This window comes from Eulemur rufifrons, chromosome 29 (genome assembly GCF_041146395.1).
Source record: "Eulemur rufifrons isolate Redbay chromosome 29, OSU_ERuf_1, whole genome shotgun sequence".
Taxonomy (NCBI): Eukaryota; Metazoa; Chordata; class Mammalia; order Primates; family Lemuridae; genus Eulemur; species Eulemur rufifrons.
The window spans coordinates 78,157,453-78,179,877 of record NC_091011.1 but is presented as its reverse complement, the minus strand read 5'-3'; the positions used below and the strand labels follow the sequence as shown (position 1 = coordinate 78,179,877).

The 22,425-nt window shown below is 40.7% G+C and overlaps 1 protein-coding gene across 6 annotated transcripts in view; it reads left to right on the top strand.

Moving 5' to 3' along the window:
- GRM8 (glutamate metabotropic receptor 8) overlaps positions 1–22,425 on the top strand; it is a 696,364-nt gene that overhangs the window by 132,590 nt on the left and 541,349 nt on the right. For all 6 annotated transcript variants that reach the window (XM_069461398.1, XM_069461395.1, XM_069461397.1 and 3 more), the window contains one exon: positions 6,910–7,126. In XM_069461398.1, coding sequence (XP_069317499.1) covers positions 6,910–7,126 — 217 coding nt within the window. The remainder of the gene's footprint in view (positions 1–6,909; positions 7,127–22,425) is intronic.

Sequence of the window (22,425 nt, the reverse complement as noted above, 5' to 3'; positions counted from 1 at the left end):
TGCACAGTCTTACAACCGAAATGGCACTGATTTGATCTGAACTGAAATTCTATCACCTCGGCTTGGTACAAACAGATATCTCATGCCGATCAGAAGCTTTTGCAGCTGAATAGATATTTGATTAATGAAGAATATGGGAAATAGGTGACTTTTTGCTCAAATAGTTTTATAGAAAAATCTTTCAAAGTTAGAATACATGGAAGAAAATAATAAAAGGGTCCTTGATTAATCAATGGATGATTCATTTTTCTTTCAATGAATATTTATTGAACGCTTACTATGTGCTAGGAGCTCATGTTATATCTGTAAACAATACAGAGAAGCCACCTGTGGAATCTACATGATAGTAGGGGAAATAGAATACACAAATTAATACAGGTAGTTCTAAGAGTAAGGAAGGAAATATTAGGGTAATGAGGTGGGAAGACCATGCTAGATGGGGTGGTCAGGGATGTTCTGTTTCAGGAGGAGTCATTTGAGCTGAGGCTGAAGGATGAGAAAAGCCAGGAAGGACTTGGAAAAACGTTTGGAGTGATATTGTCAGGGTGGCCGTCTGCCCTCAGTTCTTGGTGTGTTCTTGGCTGAAGAATGACCAGACACACCGAAGTGTCAAGTCCAGACTATTATCCCGGTCCTCTGGCTCCTTTTTTGGAAAAATCACCACCAGGGCCAATGTGATGGAGTAACCTCAGGCGGGAAGCAGTTTCACATGAGCAGCTCTTTACTGTAAAACAAAACAGGTCTGTCTCTGCAAGCGGAGACTGACTGACTGACTGACCCACCCACCTGCTTACTCTCTCTTTGATTTTCTGACTTCTTGGATTGTTTCCTTTTACTAGTCTGGTCTGGAGGAGAGCTCTCGGGAGGTGTGGGATGTTAGATGATCAACAGGTGTCCTCAAAATTCCACCTGTGTATATATGAGCTCCCTCTAAGAAAGTCCACCTTTGTAGGGGGAGAGGTTAACCACAAGTAGATTCAAGCTTATGGTGTAATAACTACCCTTAGGTCACCCTAGGTCACTTTCCAAATCCTATTATGCCTGGGCTGGGAAATTCCCAGATTGATAAAGCATTCTCTCCTTCCCCAGGTGTAGCTGTTGCTCAGGATAGGATTAAGGGTGGGGCAACACCAAAATGGAGTGCCTGCTCTTATCCTTTTCCCAGGTGGAGCAATTGCTCGAACAGCACCAAAGCAGGGAACCCTTGTCTCAAGAAGAGCCGGAGAGATACTAACTATCTACTTAACAATGTGCATGAGTCTTGCAGGAGGAAAAAGTGCTTGGCCTGGTCAGGTCCACAAAAAGGAATCCAGTGTGGCTGGATCAGGTGAGTGAGGGGCAAAGGTGCTCAGATGCCAGATCAGAGGATCCCATGACAAGAGGTTTGGGCTTTATTCTAGGAGCAATGGGGAAATGATTGAAAGGCTCTGAGCAAGATTTTTTTTAAATATGTAATTTTTCTTTTTCTAAATATCAGTTTAGTTGTTAGTGCAGCATGAATTTGAGAAGGGCAAGCATGGAAACAGGAAGAGTCAGGTGGTTTTAGGGATCCAGATCCAGATATCACAATGCCTTGGACTAGGGTGTGGCTTTTTGTTCCACCATTGCCAGGGCATGTCTCGAGATGGCTAATAGAGCTCTAGATGTTATGTCCAAACTCTGGTAAGCAGGAAAGAGGCATTGGCATGAGAAAGGCATGCCCTTTCCCCTTTAAGAACACTTTTTGGAAGTTTTACTCACCACTACAAGGGAGGCTGGGAAATTCAGTCGTGTTCTGAGTGGCCAAGTGCCGAGGTAAAAAATCAGAGGTTAATCTAGAAGAAGGGAAGAATGGACACAAAGAGACAATAATGCCTGTTAACTTCTATTAAATATATACGTAAATGAATTTCTTTTGAAAGAGAACTTTGGTCTGCTTTAGCTCTAAGTCAAATTTTGGAATCTCTTTCAGTTTGTAAGTCCAAGATTCACAGAATAGCAAGTTAAATGTAGATTAAGTAATTAGCTTTATTAACAGCTGGGCAAACACCAAATAACTCCCCAGACACATGGCTGTCCCTTAAGAACTAAATTGGAGAGAATTCAGCTTGGATCTGATGCCAAAATAGTGCCTCCTACTCCCACACCACATCTCAACCTTGGGACCTACTTCTGCCTGAACAGAGGACTTGAAGTCTGCTTATTCAACTGGTAGCATGGGCTTTAGGCCTCTCTGACAGACCCGGTTGTCAGTGGAATAGGGAGATAAGGAGGATGGGCTTCTTCCCCCAAAAGGAAGGCCCTGTCTTGTCTTGACCTTATAGAGAAAAGAAGCCAGGGATGTGTGCAGGGAGGTCAGAGAACAAAGGCAGAGCCTGCTATCCACTCTTGCCCTATAAATGTAGAACTCTGGCCCGGTTCAGTTTCCCCTCTGTGTTTGGGACGATCAGTAAGGGGTGGAGAGCTACATAGGAAATACTCGTTCTAGAGCTCCCCAAGAGGAGTGGAGTTGGGAGTAGTAATCTGCTTTTCTGTGGGCTGAAGTAAGAATGTAATAGGAGAAGGAGAAAGACTTTTCCCTCACTAAAATAATTATCAGAAAAGTGCAAGCTAAAGAAAATTTTTTTAGGGAGGGTATGGTGATGATTGTCCTGAGTTGTGTAATTAATTACCTCAAATATGCTTTATTCAAGTAATAGAAAAATGGCCTTATTTTAAGCACAGATAATATTCTTATGAAACCTCAGCACAAAGAAAATAAGAAATGAAGAAAAGCAAAATGACAGGTGTTTTCAAGTATGCAATTGGATGCCCTAAGGAACTGGACAGGAAAGGAAAGGAAAAAGTCATGTGAGGACAGTGGTAGAAAAGGCTGGAAGGGAGAGTGGATGAAGAAGGGCTATGAGGTTAGGGCAGGGCTGAGGTGGGGAGCACAGCAGCACTGTCTTCTCTGCACCTGTCATAGGGGCGTATTAGTCAGGTTTCTGGCACACTCCAGGGTAATGGAAGAGAGGTTAACAAAAGAACTATTTACACGGTATGGGCACAGTTTAAGAAACCAAGGGGTGATGAAGTACTTAGGAACCAGCAACAGTGGGGACACTTGCAGGGCAGGGAGAAAGAGTGATCACCAGACTCTGGCAAGAGCTTCAGCTGTGGGGGGTGGGGGACTTAGGTAGAGAAGCACCGAGTCAGTGGGGCAAGAAACTGGGGAATAATTACTCTGCCTTCTCTCTTCTCCTGCCCTCTTGTGTCCTTCTGGTTTCTCCCGTTGGTCAAACTCGGAGGCAAGAAGGCTCTGGTGATACAGCCATAGAGAGCAGCCCCCAGTATGCAGGGCAGGGTGGAGAAGGACTGGGAGGGGCAAATGGAGAAAAGCCTGCACGATATTTTGGCAGAATGCAGGGGAGGAGATGGTGGGAGGGGGCTGTATTAAATTTCTTGCCATAGTTCAATTCATTAATTGCCTCCAAACATTCATTGAGCACTTTCTTTGTCAGTTGTTGGGGATACAAAATAAATAAACACAGACCTTTTTGGTCTTGAGAGGATCATAAGCTGGTATACCGTCGTGATGTTAATGTTCGGTGATGGGGACTGTGGGTGGGAGAAACAGCAGAAAATGACTCTGTCTGAGAGTTAGTGAGTGCTTCCCAGGGAGGAGATGACTTTTGAACTGGGTATTGAGTTTGTACAGAAGATCACCAGGTGAAGGAGGGCAGAAAGAGTCTCCTTGTGCAGGGAAAAGCATGGATGAGGGTGCAGGTACTGTCAGAATCTGGAGAAAAGATTTAAGGCTGAGAAGCAGGATGGGGCCAAGTCTGATGATCTTTGTGAGGCAGGCTGAAGAATTTAGATTTTATCCTTTAAACTGGCAAGTGAGAGTTAATAGAGACCTATAAAAGGCATTGCTTCTTTAAAAGGATGGGTGAACTGATGAAGGATGGGTTTCCTAACTCCCTTCTTAACTCCCTTTTGATACATTTTCCTTTCTTTTCCTCTCATTTCCCTCTCCGCTTCTCTCCTCCACCCATCACTTTTTTTTTTTTTCATGGGTGCTGTTTCTGGCAGATGAAACCTCCAGGGTTAAGGGGGTGGTTTGGGAGGATTTGATGTGGGGAAAAGAAAGAGAAAGATTCTAAGTCTTTAAAAAATTTCTACTTCAGTTGCTAGTAGAGGTTTCATTTGAGAATGGTGGAAATATTGGGAATTCTGGCACAGAAATTAAAATACTTAATGAGCCAATACTTAATGGTCCACCACAATAAAATAAAAATGAGATGTGGGTTTGTGAGAACTTGAAAAGTTGTCTTGAAATATTATCAGTATACCCTGATATGTATTATTGTAGACTGCAGACATGAACAAATGGAAAAATAAGCACGACTCTCACATTACTTTTCCACAGATTGATCTGCAGAAAGAAAACTCTTCAAGACTTTGGGGAGAAAGTCCATTACTGAATTAATCAAAAAACCATCTTCTATCTGCACTTTTATTTTATATACCCTTTACACCTGTTTAATTAATCCTAAACATGAGACTGACTGCTAATTAAACAGCCCGGGAAGTGACTGACTGAAGGTAGTAATTTGAGATAATTAGTTTTGGTTTCAAACACTCAATTTTCACACTTTGTGCTCATTTTTAGAAAAGGGTGGCTCATTATCATAGGCAGGGTGGGAGTTGTGTAAGGCATTTTACTGCTGGACTCTGAGTAGCTGAGGAAGTGGGAGGATTATGTATCTAAATAAGATGAGGAAATGGTATAATGCTATAGAATTTGCTATAGAATGCTCCCCTATTCCCCCCGCCACACACAGAATTCCTTCCAAAGTAAAGGTCAGTCTGCTGAATCTCTTTCATTAGAACATAGAAATGCACAAGCTTTTGCTCTTTAGAAAATTTTTACCTAGTTGGAGGTAGTTCTCACTGAGTCATCTATGGTCTCTTTCCCAGGCCCTCTGGAAGCAAACAAGACAAGGTGAAAATGGCCAAAGGGTGTGGTTTGATATTTGAAGGGGGTGCCCTTGCTGAGTAGTCATGTACTATGAAGGCACAAAGTCTGATTAAGGGAACAATCTGTTAAGGTAAGGCCAGTTTACCTGGGAGAGAAAGCAAAGGGCGGTAAGAGGCAGGTCAGCTAGATTCATGGTCCCACAATGTTAATAAGTAAGTTAAATGTTCTCTTAGTTCTCTACTAGAAGAACTGAACCAGAAAAATAATTGGGGTTAAGGTCGGGCGTGGTGGCTCATGCCTGTAATCCTAGCACTCTGGGAGGCTGAGGCGGGTGGATCATTTGAGCTCAGGAGTTCGAGACCAGCCTGAGCAAGAGTGAGACCCCGTCTCTACTAAAAATAGAAAGAAATTATCTGGACAGCTAAAAATACATATAGAAAAAATTAGCTGGGCATGGTGGCGCATGCTTGTAGTCCCAGATACTCGGGAGGCTGAGGCAGAAGGATCACTTGAGCCCAGGAGTTTGAGGTTTCTGTGAGCTAGGCTGACGCCACGGCACTGTAGCCTGGGCAACAGGGTGAGACTCTGTCTCAAAAAAAAAAAAAAAAAAAAATTGGGGTTAAATAGGCTAGAGTGCATCATTGTTATAGCCAAAAGAGGTAAATATGGGATACGCAGAAGCTGAATGGATCTTGCAGCACCCTGGAGAGCTCCAGGCACATTGTTCTGCTGCTTCTCCCTGGATTACTTTTTTTTCTTTTTCTTTTTTTTCTGTTTTTTTTCTAATACGATTTCAGGAGGAGACCTGGGTGACTTTTATATATTGGGAAGCTCACTGTCATTTCACTGGCTACCAATAGGGAGTAGAACTTGCTAGACTCAGAAACGTTATCCAAATGGTGAAGGCTTTTCAAAGATGTCAAGAATCAAGTTAGTTAAAACATCCATGTAGATTGGGTGTCATCTGGCCAGACAGTGGTGGGTGATGGTTGGATCCCAAGGTGTGAAGCCCTGTGTGGGTCCTTGGAATTGCAGCCTCTTTGACATCCTCTTTGAGCACTGACATTAGGTGCAGGATCTGATGTGAAGCAAAAGTTAATTGTTTTATGTACAGCTTAAACCTGCATCTTCAACCAAGCCACTTGAATTAGTGCATCTTGGAGTCATTTTGATCCCTGAACTTTCACTTATATACAGTATGGCAGCAGAAGAGTGATGAGATGCACAGACCGCATAGCTCACCCTCCCACATTATTGAGAAATGACATAGGATTCCTAACATTGAAAATCTTTTAGCAGTTCATTGTGTTTGTGTCAGAATGGTCTCTTTTTCTAAAGAATTTATTACCTGGATTCCTTTTTATGTCATTTTTTTTGGGGAGTTGGAAAGATATTTTTATTAGGGGATATGTGGTTGGCTATTCGTAAATCTTTTTGTGATACTCAATGATTCTATCAATCATCAGTGGATAGATTTGCAAAACTATATATTTAAAATAATTTACCAAAAATGAAATCTTAAGACTCAAATGGTTATCAGGTGTCAAAACATCTCATATTAAATTCCCTGTTAGTCATAGTTATGTCCTAAAGCAAGAGGCAATTTCAGAGGTGACCTTTCTGATGTGTATACCTTCATTTCTCTCTCATTTCTGCAGTAGAACTTACCATGTATAGAATAAAAACAACAAAAAAAAGCAAAAACAAAAAGCACAAATGTTTTGCTTTGGATTCAGAAACAATGGAACCTGAAGCAAAAACTAAATTCTTTCTTGCTGTTTAGAAATACTGTGCATTGAAAGAAAGTGAGCCCACAAACATTGTAAAATACTTTCTAATTAAATTGGTGGTCATAAAACTGTATTTTGGCTTCAGGCTGATATGTCTTGGTTTCTGGTATAGCTCTTGTGACAATCTATCATTCTACAAGATTCCTCATGGGTTAAAATGACCTGTCATTTGTTTTGCAGATACCTCAAATCAGCTATGCATCCACAGCCCCAGAGCTAAGTGATAACACCAGGTATGACTTTTTCTCTCGGGTGGTCCCACCTGATTCCTACCAAGCGCAAGCCATGGTGGACATTGTGACGGCACTGGGATGGAATTATGTATCAACACTGGCTTCCGAGGGGAACTATGGAGAGAGCGGTGTGGAGGCCTTCACCCAGATCTCAAGGGAAATTGGTAAGCATGTATTTATCAGACAATTGTATTTGGAGGTGACAGGCTGCTAAGGCTGGGCATCTCTGAACACTCTCCGATCTGTATGGAATAATTAGAACTCCTACAGATGCATGACCTAGGCTGTCCACTCTAGAGGGAAACAAGTTTGTTATAAATGATTTTGTTGTTCCTAGGTCTATCAAGGTGACACTTTGGTGCTAATTTAGGAAGTAGAGCTCCTGACTCAGGCGAACATTTTTTAAAGTTGTCTGTTTTGACGAGGGAGTTTGCTGGCACATTAGAGCCACTGTAAATTTAAATAAATGACATACTATTTGATTGTTCTAGATGGAAGTTTACATTAGCAAGTCATTAAATTAAAAAAAAAAGTTAGTGGAATTTAATATCCAACACTAGAGGGATTCAGAGTAGTTATCATCTTAAAACAATGCTAAAGTAGCCCCCAAGGCTGTACTTAAGCAATATTCTTATTGTCATATTTGACTTTTTGCATATTTCTTCTTACCTACAACTCTGAAGCTTACAGTGGGATGAAGGAAGAGATGTAATAACTTTGTTAGAACAAGGTGCTCATGACCTCCCTCCTGGGCTTTTTTCAAGGTGTTTATCCAAATCTCTGTAGGGATTTCACCATCATGTATGTATACTTATGCGGTGGTAAACCCATTCCACTACTTTGAAAAACAGAAAAAAAACAAAAAAAAAACTTAGAGCACAAATCTTTAGCCAACAAAGTATCTTTGTGGGTGAAAAGAGACATACTATTGTTACTTAAATACTATTATTCTTATTAAAAATGAATGAACTTTTCTATAAGAGTAATAATATTTTATGGAAAGATTAAAGTGTCTATTAGCTGTTTTTCAGCAATTTTTTTTTTATTTTTTTTTATTTTTTATTTATTTTTTTTTTTTGAGACAGAGTCTCACTCTGTTGCCCGGGCTAGAGTGAGTGCCGTGGCATCAGCCTAGCTCACAGCAACCTCAAACTCCTGGGCTCAAGCGATCCTCCTGTCTCAGCCTCCCGAGTAGCTGGGACTACAGGCATGCACCACCATGCCCGGCTAATTTTTTCTGTATATATTTTTAGCTGTCCATATAATTTCTTTCTATTTTTAGTAGAGATGGGGTCTCGCTCTTGCTCAGGCTGATCTCGAACTCCTGAGCTCAAACGATCCGCCCACCTCGGCCTCCCAGAGAGCTAGGATTACAGGCGTGAGCCACCGCGCCCGGCCCTGTTTTTCAGCAATTTTGAACCTGAAGGAAGAAATTATGTTAAAAAATTTATTCTTTTTCTTGAAAGCTTCCACTCAGGAAAAGATCATGGGAGTAATTTGGGCTTAACCATATTATCAAGAACAAGGATTTTAAAGTTATTGAAATAAGATTTTCACTTGAAAGACTTGCAGATGCCTGGGATCTTTCTTCTGTACATAGTAGGGCATGGAAATTTATTATACATAATATTTAGTATATTTAACATTTGTTCTACATTTGTGCTGTTGTAGAAAATGTAGAAAAGGCCTGGTCTTGTTGGACAGATTGGGTTAATTGATTTAGTTGGACAACTGTCACACCTGCTATAAGTGTCCATGATGCCATAATATTTGCTGTTTGGAATTTTACATTATATCAATATTGCTATAAAATGATTCAAGACATTCAATTGAACTTTAAATTATTACAATTTATATTATCTTCTTGGATAAAAGTCTCAAATTTATCCTTAGAGGAAATGCCCACTCAAATGAAAACAATAGCTTCTGAAAACAAGGTTAATGTATAATTTAAGCAGCTGATGTCAGTTCTTACCAGAGTGATAATTCAACAAGAGAGAGAAACTAATAGAATATGTACTGAAATAAGTTTTGTGTAGTGATCCTGGACATTCTTCAACTTCAGGACACATTTTGTGTGCATGAAACAGATTATTGTAAAAAATTTAATAAGGATGTAATTTGCCAATCACTGCAGAATGTGTTAAAATTCATTGTTCTAAAAGTTAAGTGAGAGCATAGTTTTATTCTTTTGACTAAAATAAGAAATAGTTTTTACTTTTTAGGAAGCATCACTACACTTTGGTAAAACTGTCACATAAAAGGATTCAGATGGTGCCATTCATTATTCCTGTTTCTATCTTAGTCATTAGTATGGGTGAAAATAATTTTAGTGCCTTGTATACACTTCTGATTAGAGCAATACATTTCTTCTATGTCGATCCTTTCAGTATTCTGCGACTTGATTGGCTGTCCATTCTATTTCAGTTCTCACTTATCTGGGGAATGGAGAGAGGGATGGATTGTCAATTAATATGCAGAATACTGAAAAGGCCAAATTAGTACCACGCTAGAGTATGCCATGGAATATATTAAATATCAAAATCATCCATTTTAATGACAAAGATTTTATCTAGAACAAAAATAGCTGAAAATTAAACCTTTTACATGACAATGATATTAATGGGAATGGCAAATGGTGGCAACTTAACCCATTCTGAAATTATCTGATGATTCTAATAAAAATTCATTAGTTCTGTAACATTTGCAGCCTCTTACTACAACATTGATGACATCTCTGTCACCATGTTAGTAGTGTGTTTTTAAAAACCTTAGTAACTTGTGTGAGAAGAAGATGTATAAATTTATTTTTTGGAGTGTCTGCTTATTAATACAATAATATATTTCCCCAACTGTCATAAATTTTCCTGTACTCTGTTCTGAATTTCTCTTTAGCAACATTGATTTCTACAGAATTTCAGTGTAAATTGAGGCTTCCTATGTCTTACCTCTGATTGATTCAGACAGATTATAGTGGAATGATGGCAAAATGAAAATTGGTTTAGTGATAAATTGCTTGTACAGTTTGATTAGAATGTTTTTTATTTTAACAAAATCAGACGTGGGGAAATGTCCTTTGTGAATCTGGGAGAATGAGGTTTATGAGTGAATGACGGTCATGAGCAAACATTAGTGATGGCTCTTTTCTAGTGGAGATCCTTTCGAAGGAGAGAGGGACAGGAGATATTTGATAAAGACAAACAGCCCCTTGATACCTACCTCTTACGGCATCAGCTCAAGGTATCTCTAGACTATAGGATTTTTACTGGAGAAGGGAAAAAAAAACCATATTTGGGATCAGCAAATAGCACAATTCGACTCAAGTATAGTTTGTATAATGAGGTAAGGGAGACAATATTTGAAGTCCTGATATGGACACATAATTGAGTATTTCAAATCATATTATTTTATCCTTAATTTTATAGACAATGGAGGAAGCTGCTGAGGAGAGAAGAGGGGGATCTATCAGGAGGTGTATTTAAGATTGTACTAATGAGAAGTGGAAGATGCGGAGGGAGACCAGTGGAGAGGCCATTGCAATATCAGTCTTGGCCTGATGTATGGCAGTGATGATAGACATAGAAGAGGAGACAGACTTGAGAGACATTTGTGAAGCGGAGGCTATAAAATTTGGTAACTAATTGGACATAGAGCTTGAAGATAAGAAAGAAATTAAAGTTGAAATTCCATACCAGGGCAACTAGGAGAAGGCAAGTATCATAAACAGAAAAGAGACAGGAAGATGGAGAGGTTGCTTTGGGGTAGGAAGCATGAGTTTGGTCATGCACTTTATGTACCAGTCCATATCTTTGTGGAGAAGAGTAGCAAGGAACATGATCTAGAGCCAGTGGTCTAGAGCAGGAACTGAGATGCAGACCTGAAGCTCATTCTCATGAAATTGATGGTTGAGGAGGGAAAGGTGGTTGATGAGGTAGAACATGTAAGTGAAGCAAAGGGGGCTGATCAAGGTGTGCTGGGAAGCTAAGAGAGTGGTAGAGCATCCTTTTGATGCATCTGTGGTCAGGAGAGGCCTCTCAGTCTCCTTTAAAGGAGGTTTCTACTATGGGAGATGGTGGGAGTTCTTTAGGAAAAATTCAAGTATATTAAGCAGTTTTTAAATAAGAAAACAGGAATTTCTGCCAGGAGGAATAGTTGAACATGTGTGACATGGTGGCAGAGAATGAAGCAGTGTCCTTGAGAGGGGGTGTTTCAGTTTCCTAGGGCTGCCATAGCAAAGTATCACAAACTGGATGGCTTAAAACAATAGAAATTTATTAGCTGAGTGTGGTGGCATGTGCTCGTAGTCCCAGCTACTTGGGAGGCTGAGGTGAGAGATCATATCAGGCCAGAAGTTCGAGGCTGCAGTGCACTGTGATAGCACCTGTGAATAGCGTGGACAATATAGCAAGACCTTGTCTCTTAAAAAAAAAGTAGAAATTTATCATCTCACAGTTCTGGAGGCTAGAAATACAAAATTAAGGTGTTGGCAGGGCCATGCTGCTTCTGAAACCTGAGGGGAAAATCCTTCCTTGCCTCTTGTATCTCCTGGTGTTTGCTGGAAGTCCTTGCTTTCCCTTGGCTTATAGATGTATCACTATAATCTCTGCCTCCCTCATCACATGACCGTCTTCTCCCTTCTTGTGTTTGCCTCTGTGTCTTCTCTTCTTATAAAGATGTTGATATACTGGATTAAAGGTCTGCCCTACTTCAGTATGACTTCATCTTAACTATTAATAATTACATTTGGAATGACCCCATTTCCAAATAAGGTCACATTCTGGTGGGGAACCTGTGGCCTCAAGTCCACATGTGGACCTACAGATCCTCAAGTGCAGCCCCTTGACCAAATCCAAACATCACAGAGCAAATCCTTTTAATAAAGGGTTTTAATAAAGGATTTGTTTTGTAAAATTTGGATTCAGTCAAAAGGCCACACTCAAGGATCCAGAAGGCCACATGTGGCCCCAAGGCTGCAGGTGTTCCACCCCTGGGAGGACAAAGGGTTAGCAAAAAGGATGAGAGGGGTCTAAGCAGACAGAATTTGGTTAATGGAGAAGCCTGCAGTGTGTAACTAGTTCAGAAGTTCTTTCTGGAGCATTATGGAATTTTATTCTGCCAGTCCTTACTACGTGGGTGGATTGGGTGACCTAATGGATAATTTGGGGTTCCAGATTGGGGTAGGTGGTATCTGTCTTTCCTAGGCTTCTGGGTAGTCAAGAGCTTCCCAGTAGGATAGCAATGGTTGCTGCCAATACAAGTGTGTACTGGCTGTTCAACTGCCCTGCTTTGTGTAATTTTAAGAAGCTCCTTTTTTGATGACACCTAGAAAATTATAGACATTCAGAGAATCCTTTCTGGCCTAATGTATTTTTGTTTCTCCCTTTGGTCTCTTTTGGCTTGAGGGAAGGGGATAGCTTTGTTGCTGCTGGTTAAGACTTGTCCATCACCCATGTTTCACACCCTCAGGTGTTAGGAACACAGTCCTCTATTTCTGCCTTATTTTAATTATTTAATATAATATTTCATTGATATTGTAATAAAGGGGTTGATAATATTTGTTCATGCTTTTCCATCATAAGCTCTGGGGCTTGTAGCTTTTGACTTAGTAAATGACTTCCTTGAGTCTTTAGACAGGTTCTTTCACTTCTTTGTCTTACCTTATTATATTATTTTTAAAAGAAGACAGGATAATAAATGTTAATGCTACTGCTATCATTATAAGGAGCAAGGAAGCTACAGCTTTATCTTTGAAGATAAAAGGAATATGTGAAAGCATTATATCTTTTCATTGTGGATTTTCACACTATGGCGACATACCTCCTTTAATCAGTCGTGGTGTTTATGAATGGCTTATTGAAGATGACAGGCATTCGAGTCCTTATCACATACATTACAGGGGGCAGAATGGACCTGATTCTGTCAAATGTTCTACTATATGTGACTTTTTTTTCCCTAATCTGCATATGCTGGAAGCTTCTATTATCTGACATGTGTTCAGAATCTTAAAATCTTAGAGTTGGAAGCAACCTCAGAGTTGTTGGATTGGCAGATTCTGTTTGAAATGTTAATGCAATAAACTAATTTAATTAATTCATTTTTATATAAAGTGACAGACACTTGCCAAAAAGTTTGACAGTGATTTACTTATTTATTTATTTATTTTTTTGGTGAGGGCCAAGCAATAAAGTAAGGAAAATTTCATTCCTAATATACAATTGAAAAATGCCCACTGATTATATTTTTAAAGTGTCTTAGTACAGTTTTAAAAGAAAGCATTTTCCCCTCTTGGGTTATAAACAAGAACCAAGTTTCTGTTAACTGAAATGGATTCACTTTAAGATTAAAATGAAGTATTTTCAATGACAGAAAGAAAGAAATACATAAAGAACAGTGTTTTTCCTCAGATGTTCATTGCTTTGGAAAAATGACTTCCAGCAGGCAAAAATCAATTTGACAAAAGTATTAATGTTGTAAAATACTATGAATGAAATGAAACATTTTAATTCAATTGAAAATTTTACTTTATATTCCTGCAGCTGAGTTCCATTGATAACACCACATTTCGAGTTACAAATCATATTTAATTAATATTAACACCAGGTAATTGGCAAGAATAACTTCAAAGGAGCGCTGAGGAAATTGCAAATTGGAACTGCAGGTGCAGCGATACTGCAGAAGCTTTATGGGGATCCGAAGAACGTTTATATGACTTCAACAATTACTGCAGAACCTGATCAAATAGAGCGTCATTTCAAAGCTGTTCTTCACCCTGGCCTTTCCTAATATTTAGGTCTTGGTAACTGCCAAGTAGCAACAGCTGCTGTTAATGTGAAATTGCAAATAGCATTCAAATTAGTTCTTTAAAATCTATGATTTTAATACTGTAGTTAAGTTTTTAGTAAGCAATGGCAATTTGATGCAGTGGAATCAATCTTGGAGTCAGAAGAAAATTCTTTAAATCCCTCTTTTTCAATTATGAGACTTTATTAACAAGCTTCTCTGAGGATTAATTTCTTTGTCTGTAAAATGGGGGCCCTCTGCTCAGTGATCATCAAATGTTAGAATTCTTGTGAATATTATAAACTCTAAAGCGCTGTTTGATATCAGATATTACTAGTGAAAGGAATAGAGAGAACAGATCCCCCGATGCCATGACAAAGCTGTACATTATTATAAGGATGGCAGGTGTATTGGCTGGTGCCTAGGATATTTGAAATACAGAGAGGTCTTTGCTTGGTTTGTTAATTACCTTCACTCTTAGTGATATTTGGTAATTCTGCCTAGAAGGTCAGAGAGGAGGATTTTGAATGGTTCCTGATTACTCACTCTCTCTTTTCTCCTTATTTGTTCTCAGTTCCCCCCATGATAAGTATTCTACCCTAAGTCTAATTCTTGTCACCCTTGGCTGTTGAATATTACTTGTCACGTTGTCACCTGACAGTTGTCTTTGCTTGGATCTGACTACTCAGTTATGACTTTAAAAGGGTTGAGATTGGGTGTGGTGGCTCACGCCTATAATCCTAGTATTCTGGGAGGCTGAGGCGGGAGGATCTCTAGAGGTCAGGAGTTCAAGACCAGCCTGAGCACCATAGTGAGAGCCCTGACTCTACAAAAAATATAAAAATTAGCTGAGCATGGCGGCACACACCTGTAGTCTTAGCTACTCAGGAGGCTGAGGCAGGAGGATCACTTGAGCCCAGGATTTGAGGTTACTGTGAGCTATGATGATGCTACTGCACTTCACCTGGGGTGACAGTATGAGACTGTCTCAAAAAAAAAAAAAAAAAGGGGTTGAGATTTGAGGACCAGTTTGGGGTATGTTGCCTTATCCTTGCCAGTGTGCTCCTGTACATCCCTGTCCTTAACACTGTAGCACCTACCACTTGCTGCTCTGATTGTAATGCTAATTTCCCTGTATGGCTCTTTCACCAGAATGTGTTTTACTTAGTGGAAGAATCCCTCAATACCCAGCAGAATGCCTGGCACATAACAGGAGCTTCATGAATGTCTGTTGAATGGCTGTTGTCATCAGATCCATGGCTGTGCTAGTAATGTGAGCCTGGAGATCAGATTTGCTTGGGATCTGGGAACTGAAAGGCAGAGATGTTTCCAACAATGGCTTATGTATTTTCCTTTATACTGTGTAACCCAAATGGGAAGCTTCAGAGGCTACCATACTATTACACCACTTAGAATTCAATTTTTTATTGCTGGCAAATGCCAAAACCTATAACCTGTAGGTTCAGCCCAACCCTAATTTCTTAGCCAAACAGCAGTGGGGAGTGGTTAAGAGCTTCTCACTGGCTGGGTTTGAGTTTTAGGTCTGTCATATTCTAGCAGAAGGACCTTGGATAAGTTAATCATATGCCCAATTTCATCATGTGCAGAATGGAGATAACAATTCTATGAGAATTGATTGAGATAATATATAACAATGTGCTCATGGCTGGTGCTTAACAACTGTCAATTTAAACCATTGTATCCAATTTGCTCAATGAGGAGACGACAGTGCAAAGGCCTAAGTAAGTGCTCAATTAAAGGCAGCCAACACTTATCATTCCTGAAACTTGCTCTGTACCTCCTACTGGTGACCAATCTTATTATTTCTTAGCATGACTAATAGTTACCTAGCATAGTGCTGGCATGCAGTTGGATATGTGAATTAATTAAATGCCAGTCAGGATTGGCTCACCAAATCTGCTTGCTCCTTTTCCATTTTGAAGCTTCTAAGTATTAATCAATTTGGTGGGCATTTGTAGTACAAGTATCAGGTTGTACTTGTGCTAGGCTTTGAAGATACAGAGATGAATCATGGTCTCTGCTTCCTAGCAGGTCACTGTGTATCAGAGGGAGCGAAGATGCAAACAGTTATAAATTAGTGTGATCTTTGTCTTAATGGAAGCGTCATTTAGAGGCATTGCCCAAAAATGCCGTGCCTGAGAGAGGGCATCCTGCAGTTCATGTAACAAAAAGATTTGATGTAAAGCATTGGAAGATGACAATTTGTGGACCTCAGACTCAAAGAGAGTACACAGTCTTATTTGAATTAAACTAACCTAGATAACTTAAATGGAAACATAGTTTCCGGAGGAAAAAAAGGCAGCACAAAAAGTTGAATGTAGAATATGATGCCAACTTAGGCTAAATTCCCATAGCCTAGAAAGATAGGAGACTAAAAGGACGTGTGAAATGGAAAGACCAGAGGGCAGGACACCACAAGGGAAGGAGCATGTCTGACTCATTCAGCACTGTATCCCCACCACCTAGAGTAGGGCACCAACACATAGTAGGGGCTCAAATATGTGTTGAATGAACTGTCACATCGGCTCACGTGAATAGTTCCATCTAACACAGGATTTCCTCTGGCAACCACATCAAGCAGCATTTTGAAGGGGGGCACAGTGGTTGCCCTCCATGTTAGGAAACACAAAAGCCTAGCAATGCACTCTGAATATCCCTATTTCCCTTAATAGCCCATTACGCACATGCCAGCCGTGATGCATGATGCAAATGTGACTCCAGAGTCGTATGGCCACGAGTACCACTGCCTTGGAAGTGTATCTGAGCTGCTACAAGAGGCATTATTTTTTTTTCTCTCACTGCTACAACTGCCAGAAGACATGTTTAAATCATTACTTGAAATTCCTCTCCCGACCAAACCTCTTCCCAGAGCTGTTAACGAGAAACAAAATGTGCTGACTTGAGTTTCACTTTCTCTCCTTTTCCCCTGCCTTTCCCTTGTGGGACCCCAATGAATCATGAAATAGCTTTGGTCAGGTAACAGTAAAAGGAGCAAAGAAAGAATCTGAGTATTCGCCAAACACACACAGAGACTGTGCAGCATAGTTTTGCCAAGGGACATGACCCTTGAAATAATTGGCATCTATTTCAATCAACTATGCATCTCATAGCCTTCTGACTTTATTATTCTTGAGCTATTCATTTTCAAAGAAACTATAATTGTTGCTTAGTTGATAAGTTATGAAGTAAACTGGGAAAACACACTTCTAATTCCCAAGCCAACTCTTTTAGGACCCACAAAAATGACATAAATGGATTCTGATGTTGCTTCATTTCTGCAGAAGGGTTTGTTTTATACTATGTTCTTCCATCAACATGGCAAGTACAGATTGCTCCTTAAAGCTCTCATCTAGTGCTGGAGTTTCCAAACAGAATGGCTTTCACAAGGAAATGACTTTAGAAAGGAAAATAAAAGAAAGTGATTTCTCTGGGGCTAAGCACAGGGAGAGAAGCATGCTTCTTTTTATCACTTGTGAGGCATGCAGAGGACAGCTGGCAAGGCCCTGATCACAGAAGCTGATCCCTCAGGGGAAACTGGATAGGCCTAGATCCAAAATTCATCCAAAGAACTGGGACAAAATGTGGTCTTGGGTCATACAGAACTCCATAAATCAGGGCTCAGTCCAGCAGCCATGATTGGTGTTACGGGTTGAATTGTGCCCTCCCCAAAATTCATGTTGAGGTCTTAACCCCTAGTACTTTAGAATGTGACCTTGTTTGGAAATAGGGTTGCAGATGTAATTAACTAAATTAAGATGAGGTCATTCTGGAGTAGGGTAGGCCCCTAATCCAATATGACTGGTGTCCTTAGGAATACAGGGAAATTTGGACACAGGCACACACCAACACAGAGAATACCGTGTGAAGATGAATGCAGAGAATGAGGTGATGCTGCTATGTGCCAAGGAATGCCAAAGATCTCCAGAAAACCACCAGAAGCTAAGGGAGAGCATGGAACATATTCCTCCTCACAGCCTCAGAAGGATCCAACCTTGCTAATGCCTTGATCTCAGGTTTCTAGCCTTCAGGACTGGGAGACAGTAAGTTTACGTTGTTTAAGCTGTCCTGTTTGTGGTACTTCGTTACAGCAGCCATAAGAAATGAATACAGTTGGCAATGGAGTTAGGTAGTGGGAAAAAAAACCAAACAAACAAACCTGAAAACAGGGACCCCATGGTTGATGTGACAAAGCATGTCTCTTTCTACGCATTTACACAGGATTCTCTGAGAGAGACACTTAAATCATCACCTGAGGCTGAATTCCCTTGTTCTAGGGAACTCATATCTATTCATTCATAGTATCATATCTCTGGATATGATCATAAAAAGACACGAGAAATGTAAAGACAACAAGCTAGAGGGGTCAGGACCCTAGCACAGAGCCAGGGTTTTACTTGATGGCTTCATACAGAAGCAGACCTTAGCAGCTGTGTGGGAGCACAGGCAAAGGACTGGACGCTTCCACCCAAGCAGGTAAAAGTGAATAAGAAATAGGTGGGGTGTCCTGGTCCAAACCCAGGAGGCCAGAGTCTGGGGCCAGATTCATCCCCAGGGACCTGAAATGCAAATCAACGGTGGGACAACACTGTACCTTTGCAGTGACAGAGAGGGGCTCAGGGCTCATACCAGGATAACCAGGTACAGGATCCATCATGGCAAAACCACTTCAAACCTTGGCCACTTGTGGGGTGAAGCTGGGTACAAACTGTTACCCTGGATCAGACTCAGGAACTGAGCCAAACTGAAACTGCTGTCAAGGGTATGAGCGCTGCTTGGTAGGAGTGATCTCAGAAAATAGGGACTAATGCTGTCAGGGCAAGTCACACACTGATTGTCTGTAGGAGAATACATCTGAGTCACCATCAGTAGATGAAGAAATATACTATATATATTTTATACATGTTAAACATTTCATAAACGTATATTATATTGTGAACACTTGGTCAGTTTTTAAGGTCCCATGCAAATATCTTATCACTTTGTGTTTTAATTACTCCCCTCTCTTCCTTCAGAGGCAGAGGGAATACCTCATTCATCTTTAGTGCTGTAGTTGCAACATCTAGAAGATGCTCTAAGAATGCTTACTGAATGAGCAATAAATGGACACATGGCAGGCAAGCATATCCCAGACACAGAAAGTCAGGAAGTAGGTAGTTTGGAGATAGGAAGATGAACAGGCTGGCAGTCCACGTGAAAGTGTTCTGTAGCAGAGAATGGGACCTTGCCTAGGGTCAGGGTTCAGTATCATGTCCTGCCTTGTGGCCCTTGGGAGACATGGGTCTGGGGTATGGCTGGGTCTGCAACAGGAAGGTACTTGGGAAGGAGGGAGAGGCAGGAAACTAGGGTTTCAGGGCCAGGGTTAAGTCATAAAGAGAAGCAGTAAATTAAGCAGATGGTAGCAAGTTTGACCCCCACATTGCTAAACTTGATTCTAAGAACCAGAACCAGATAGATGGTGGATCTATAATTCTGGTGAGACAAAGCTGAGTTAAGGACCAGAGATCTTCTATGTCTGACAAATAGGATGGATGAAAAATCAGAAAGTAAACAAACATGCTGAATGTATTATTCCTCTTTCAAATTTTTTAGAGTGTTCCAGGCATATAAGCCTGTGATGTGATTCATGACTGCAAGATGTTCCAAGGTCTAGAACTTCTGCTATTTATAGTCATGACTCCAGGCCCTGGGAAACTTACTTATTCACCATTCAACACACAATTGGTGCCCATTTGAAGTTCCAAAAACTGAACTAGGTGCTGGGAATTCATAGATCTGGTCTCTGGCCTCCAGAGACTTAGACTCTAATGAGTAGACTGATTTAAAAAAGGGTGAAAAAGTAAGCTAATAATTATAAATTCAAGATAATAATTACAAATTATGTCTTACTAAGAAAGAAACAAATGCACATTAAGGGTTTATTTGAAAGACACTGGAGAAGTCAGCATGGCTAGAACCCAACAATGGTGGCAACACGTAAGATGAGTAGTCAAGGAATTGATTGACTACAGTTGGATAGACCATGGCTGGAAGTGTGGATTTTATTTTCATGCAATGGAAAGCATTTGAAAGGGTTTGATTTGGAGAGTGGCATGGTATGACTGAGGCTTCAGGAAGATCCTGTGCAGAAACTGGATTACAGGGGCAAGATGGGAGCAGAAGATGAGTTAGAAATTTACTGCAGGTCTTTAGGTAAGGGCTGGGGTTAGCTTGGACCAGAGTGGGAGTGAGGGCAGGAAGTGAGTTGGCATTGGCACAAGTGGAGACAAAGTCCCAGGCTTGGAGGACAGAGGTCACTTGATGCTATGGAGATCTATGCCATTGAAACAAAGCATCTTGGCAAACAGCAGGATGTGTCCTGGTGCTCTTAGATTGGAGCAGGTGAGTTCAGAATGACTATGTGGCTTCCCTGGAAGGATGATGCAGGGGTGGGACATCATCCTGCAAAATTTCACTTTAATTAATGCCTCAGTTAAAAAGAGCTAAAAAAGTAAGTGCCTCCCTAGGTGGTTGTTAATTTTTTTTAACAAAATCCATTTAGAGATCTTTATTGCCATTTTTCCTGGGTACTAGGAGGATCTGAAATTTAGAATTTTCTTGTTAATAGTTCTAAACATTTTCCCCTTAACTCATATTTCTTGTTGCTTTTTTTTTCTTTACTCTCCTGTGTTTCTTATTCATTTTAAGGCTCATTAATCATTATGCAGTTTTCTGAACAATTTTGTGCTCTTATAATATGGTGGTGATTCTGGAAACACTTCTGGGTCCCCATAGTCAAGGGCTGTAGGAATGGGTGACTTGACACTTTCATCTCTAAAAATTAGGTTCAGTGTGTCTTTCATTTAAAGTATGTAAAATTATGATTTGATCTTACTTTTGATTTATAAATTCCAACATGAACCATATTATGCTAAATGTGAATTATTTACTTACCAAAGTCTTAGTAAAGGTTCAATGGAAGATGGAGGCTCTCTTGGGTCTCTTTGTTTCTCTGTCCTATTGTCCCCAAATCTGGGGTTCTCCTTAGATAATTTGTTGAAACAAGAAGGAACTGATATTTATTAGTGCTTACTTTACATGTACATTGAGTTTTTCTGTGCTCTGAGGCTGCTATTATCCCTATTTTTATAGAAGGGAAAACAAGGCTCAAGAAAAGTATGTAACAGCCTGAGATAACCTAGTCAGTACGTAGTAGCATCAGATACAAACCCAGGGCTCACTAACTCCAAAGTGCATGTTCCTTTCACCAGCTCTTGTTATTTTTCTTTTGAAGTTGCAGATTTTGGTTTCTGTAATCATGTTTCCCATCCTTGCTTTGTTGAGCTGCTGGGAGGACAAAGAGACAGTGCTCTGCACATAACCAGATTTCTTGCCTTTCCTTCCTCTCCCCTCACCCACTGTGCTCTTGCTCTATACCTTATGACCTGAGTGTCTCCTAACGTGCCTTGTTGACCCTCTTCCATCTGCCAGGAATGCTGCAGCCCCAGTGTCTGCCTGGAGTGGTTTTCATTCTTTAAGATTCAACATCAATGATACCTTTTTGGTGAAGCCTTCCTGGATTTCTTTAAGCACTGCTGGTTGAGCTCTTTTCTGCGATTGCAACCCTTTGTGAATACCTTTAGTAAAGAAAGTTTTATTTCACTGTCTCAGTCAGGACTCAAACTTAAGCCAATGAGGGAATTTAGGGGTCAGAAACTAAAAACAGTCTAGGAGTAAATCTGACTTCAGGTAGGCTTAGCTCCACATTTTAAACTGAAGTCTGTAGGACTGTGTCTTGCTCCAGCTCTGGGCTCTGCTTTCTGTGTGTTGGCTTTATTCTCGGGTTTTTCCCACGTGGTGGGAAGGTGGCCACCAGCAGCTGGAGGCTTGCACACTGCCAGCTTAGCAACTGTATTAGAGCTGCCTTAACAAATTACCACACACGGGTGGCTTAAGACAACAGAAATTTATTCTCTCACAGGTGTGAAGCCAAAAGTCTGAAATCAAGGTGTTGGCAGGGTTGGCTCCTTGTGGAGGCCCTAAGGGAGAATCTATTCCAGGCCTCCCTAGCTTTGGTGGCTGCCAGCAATGCTTGGCATTCCTTGGCTTGCAGCTGCATAACTCCAGTCCCTGTCTCCATCGTCACAACACCTTCCCCTCTGTGCATTTCTGTTTGTTCCTTTTCTGTTTCTTATGAGAACACTCATCATTGGATGTGGGGCTCACTCTCATCCAGGATTATCTCATGTTGAGTTCCCTACCTTAGTTATATTACAAAGACCCTTATTCCAGATAAGATCACATTCTGAGGTTCCAGGTGAATATATCTTCTGGGGGGATACCATCCAACCCACTATAGGAACTTCAGTGGAAAATGTGTGTTTTACTTCCATTTGTTCCAGCAGAAGTCCCAGGCTTGGCCCCCACTGTGCACCAGGTGACAGTTCATTACTCAAGCCAGCTCTGTGGCCTGGAGAAGGCTCTATTCACTTTGGCCATGCATGGGCTACGTGCCCATTTCTGGAGCTGGGGAGAAGAAGGTGGGCCCCACCTGAAACGTATGATCAAAGCCACAGAGAGGGGTCATTCCTCAAAGATAAAGTGAGGTGCTCTTGTAGAACAAGGAGAAAAGGCTTCCTGGCAGGCAAACCACACAGATGTTCACTGCACTCATTGTGTGGTGTGA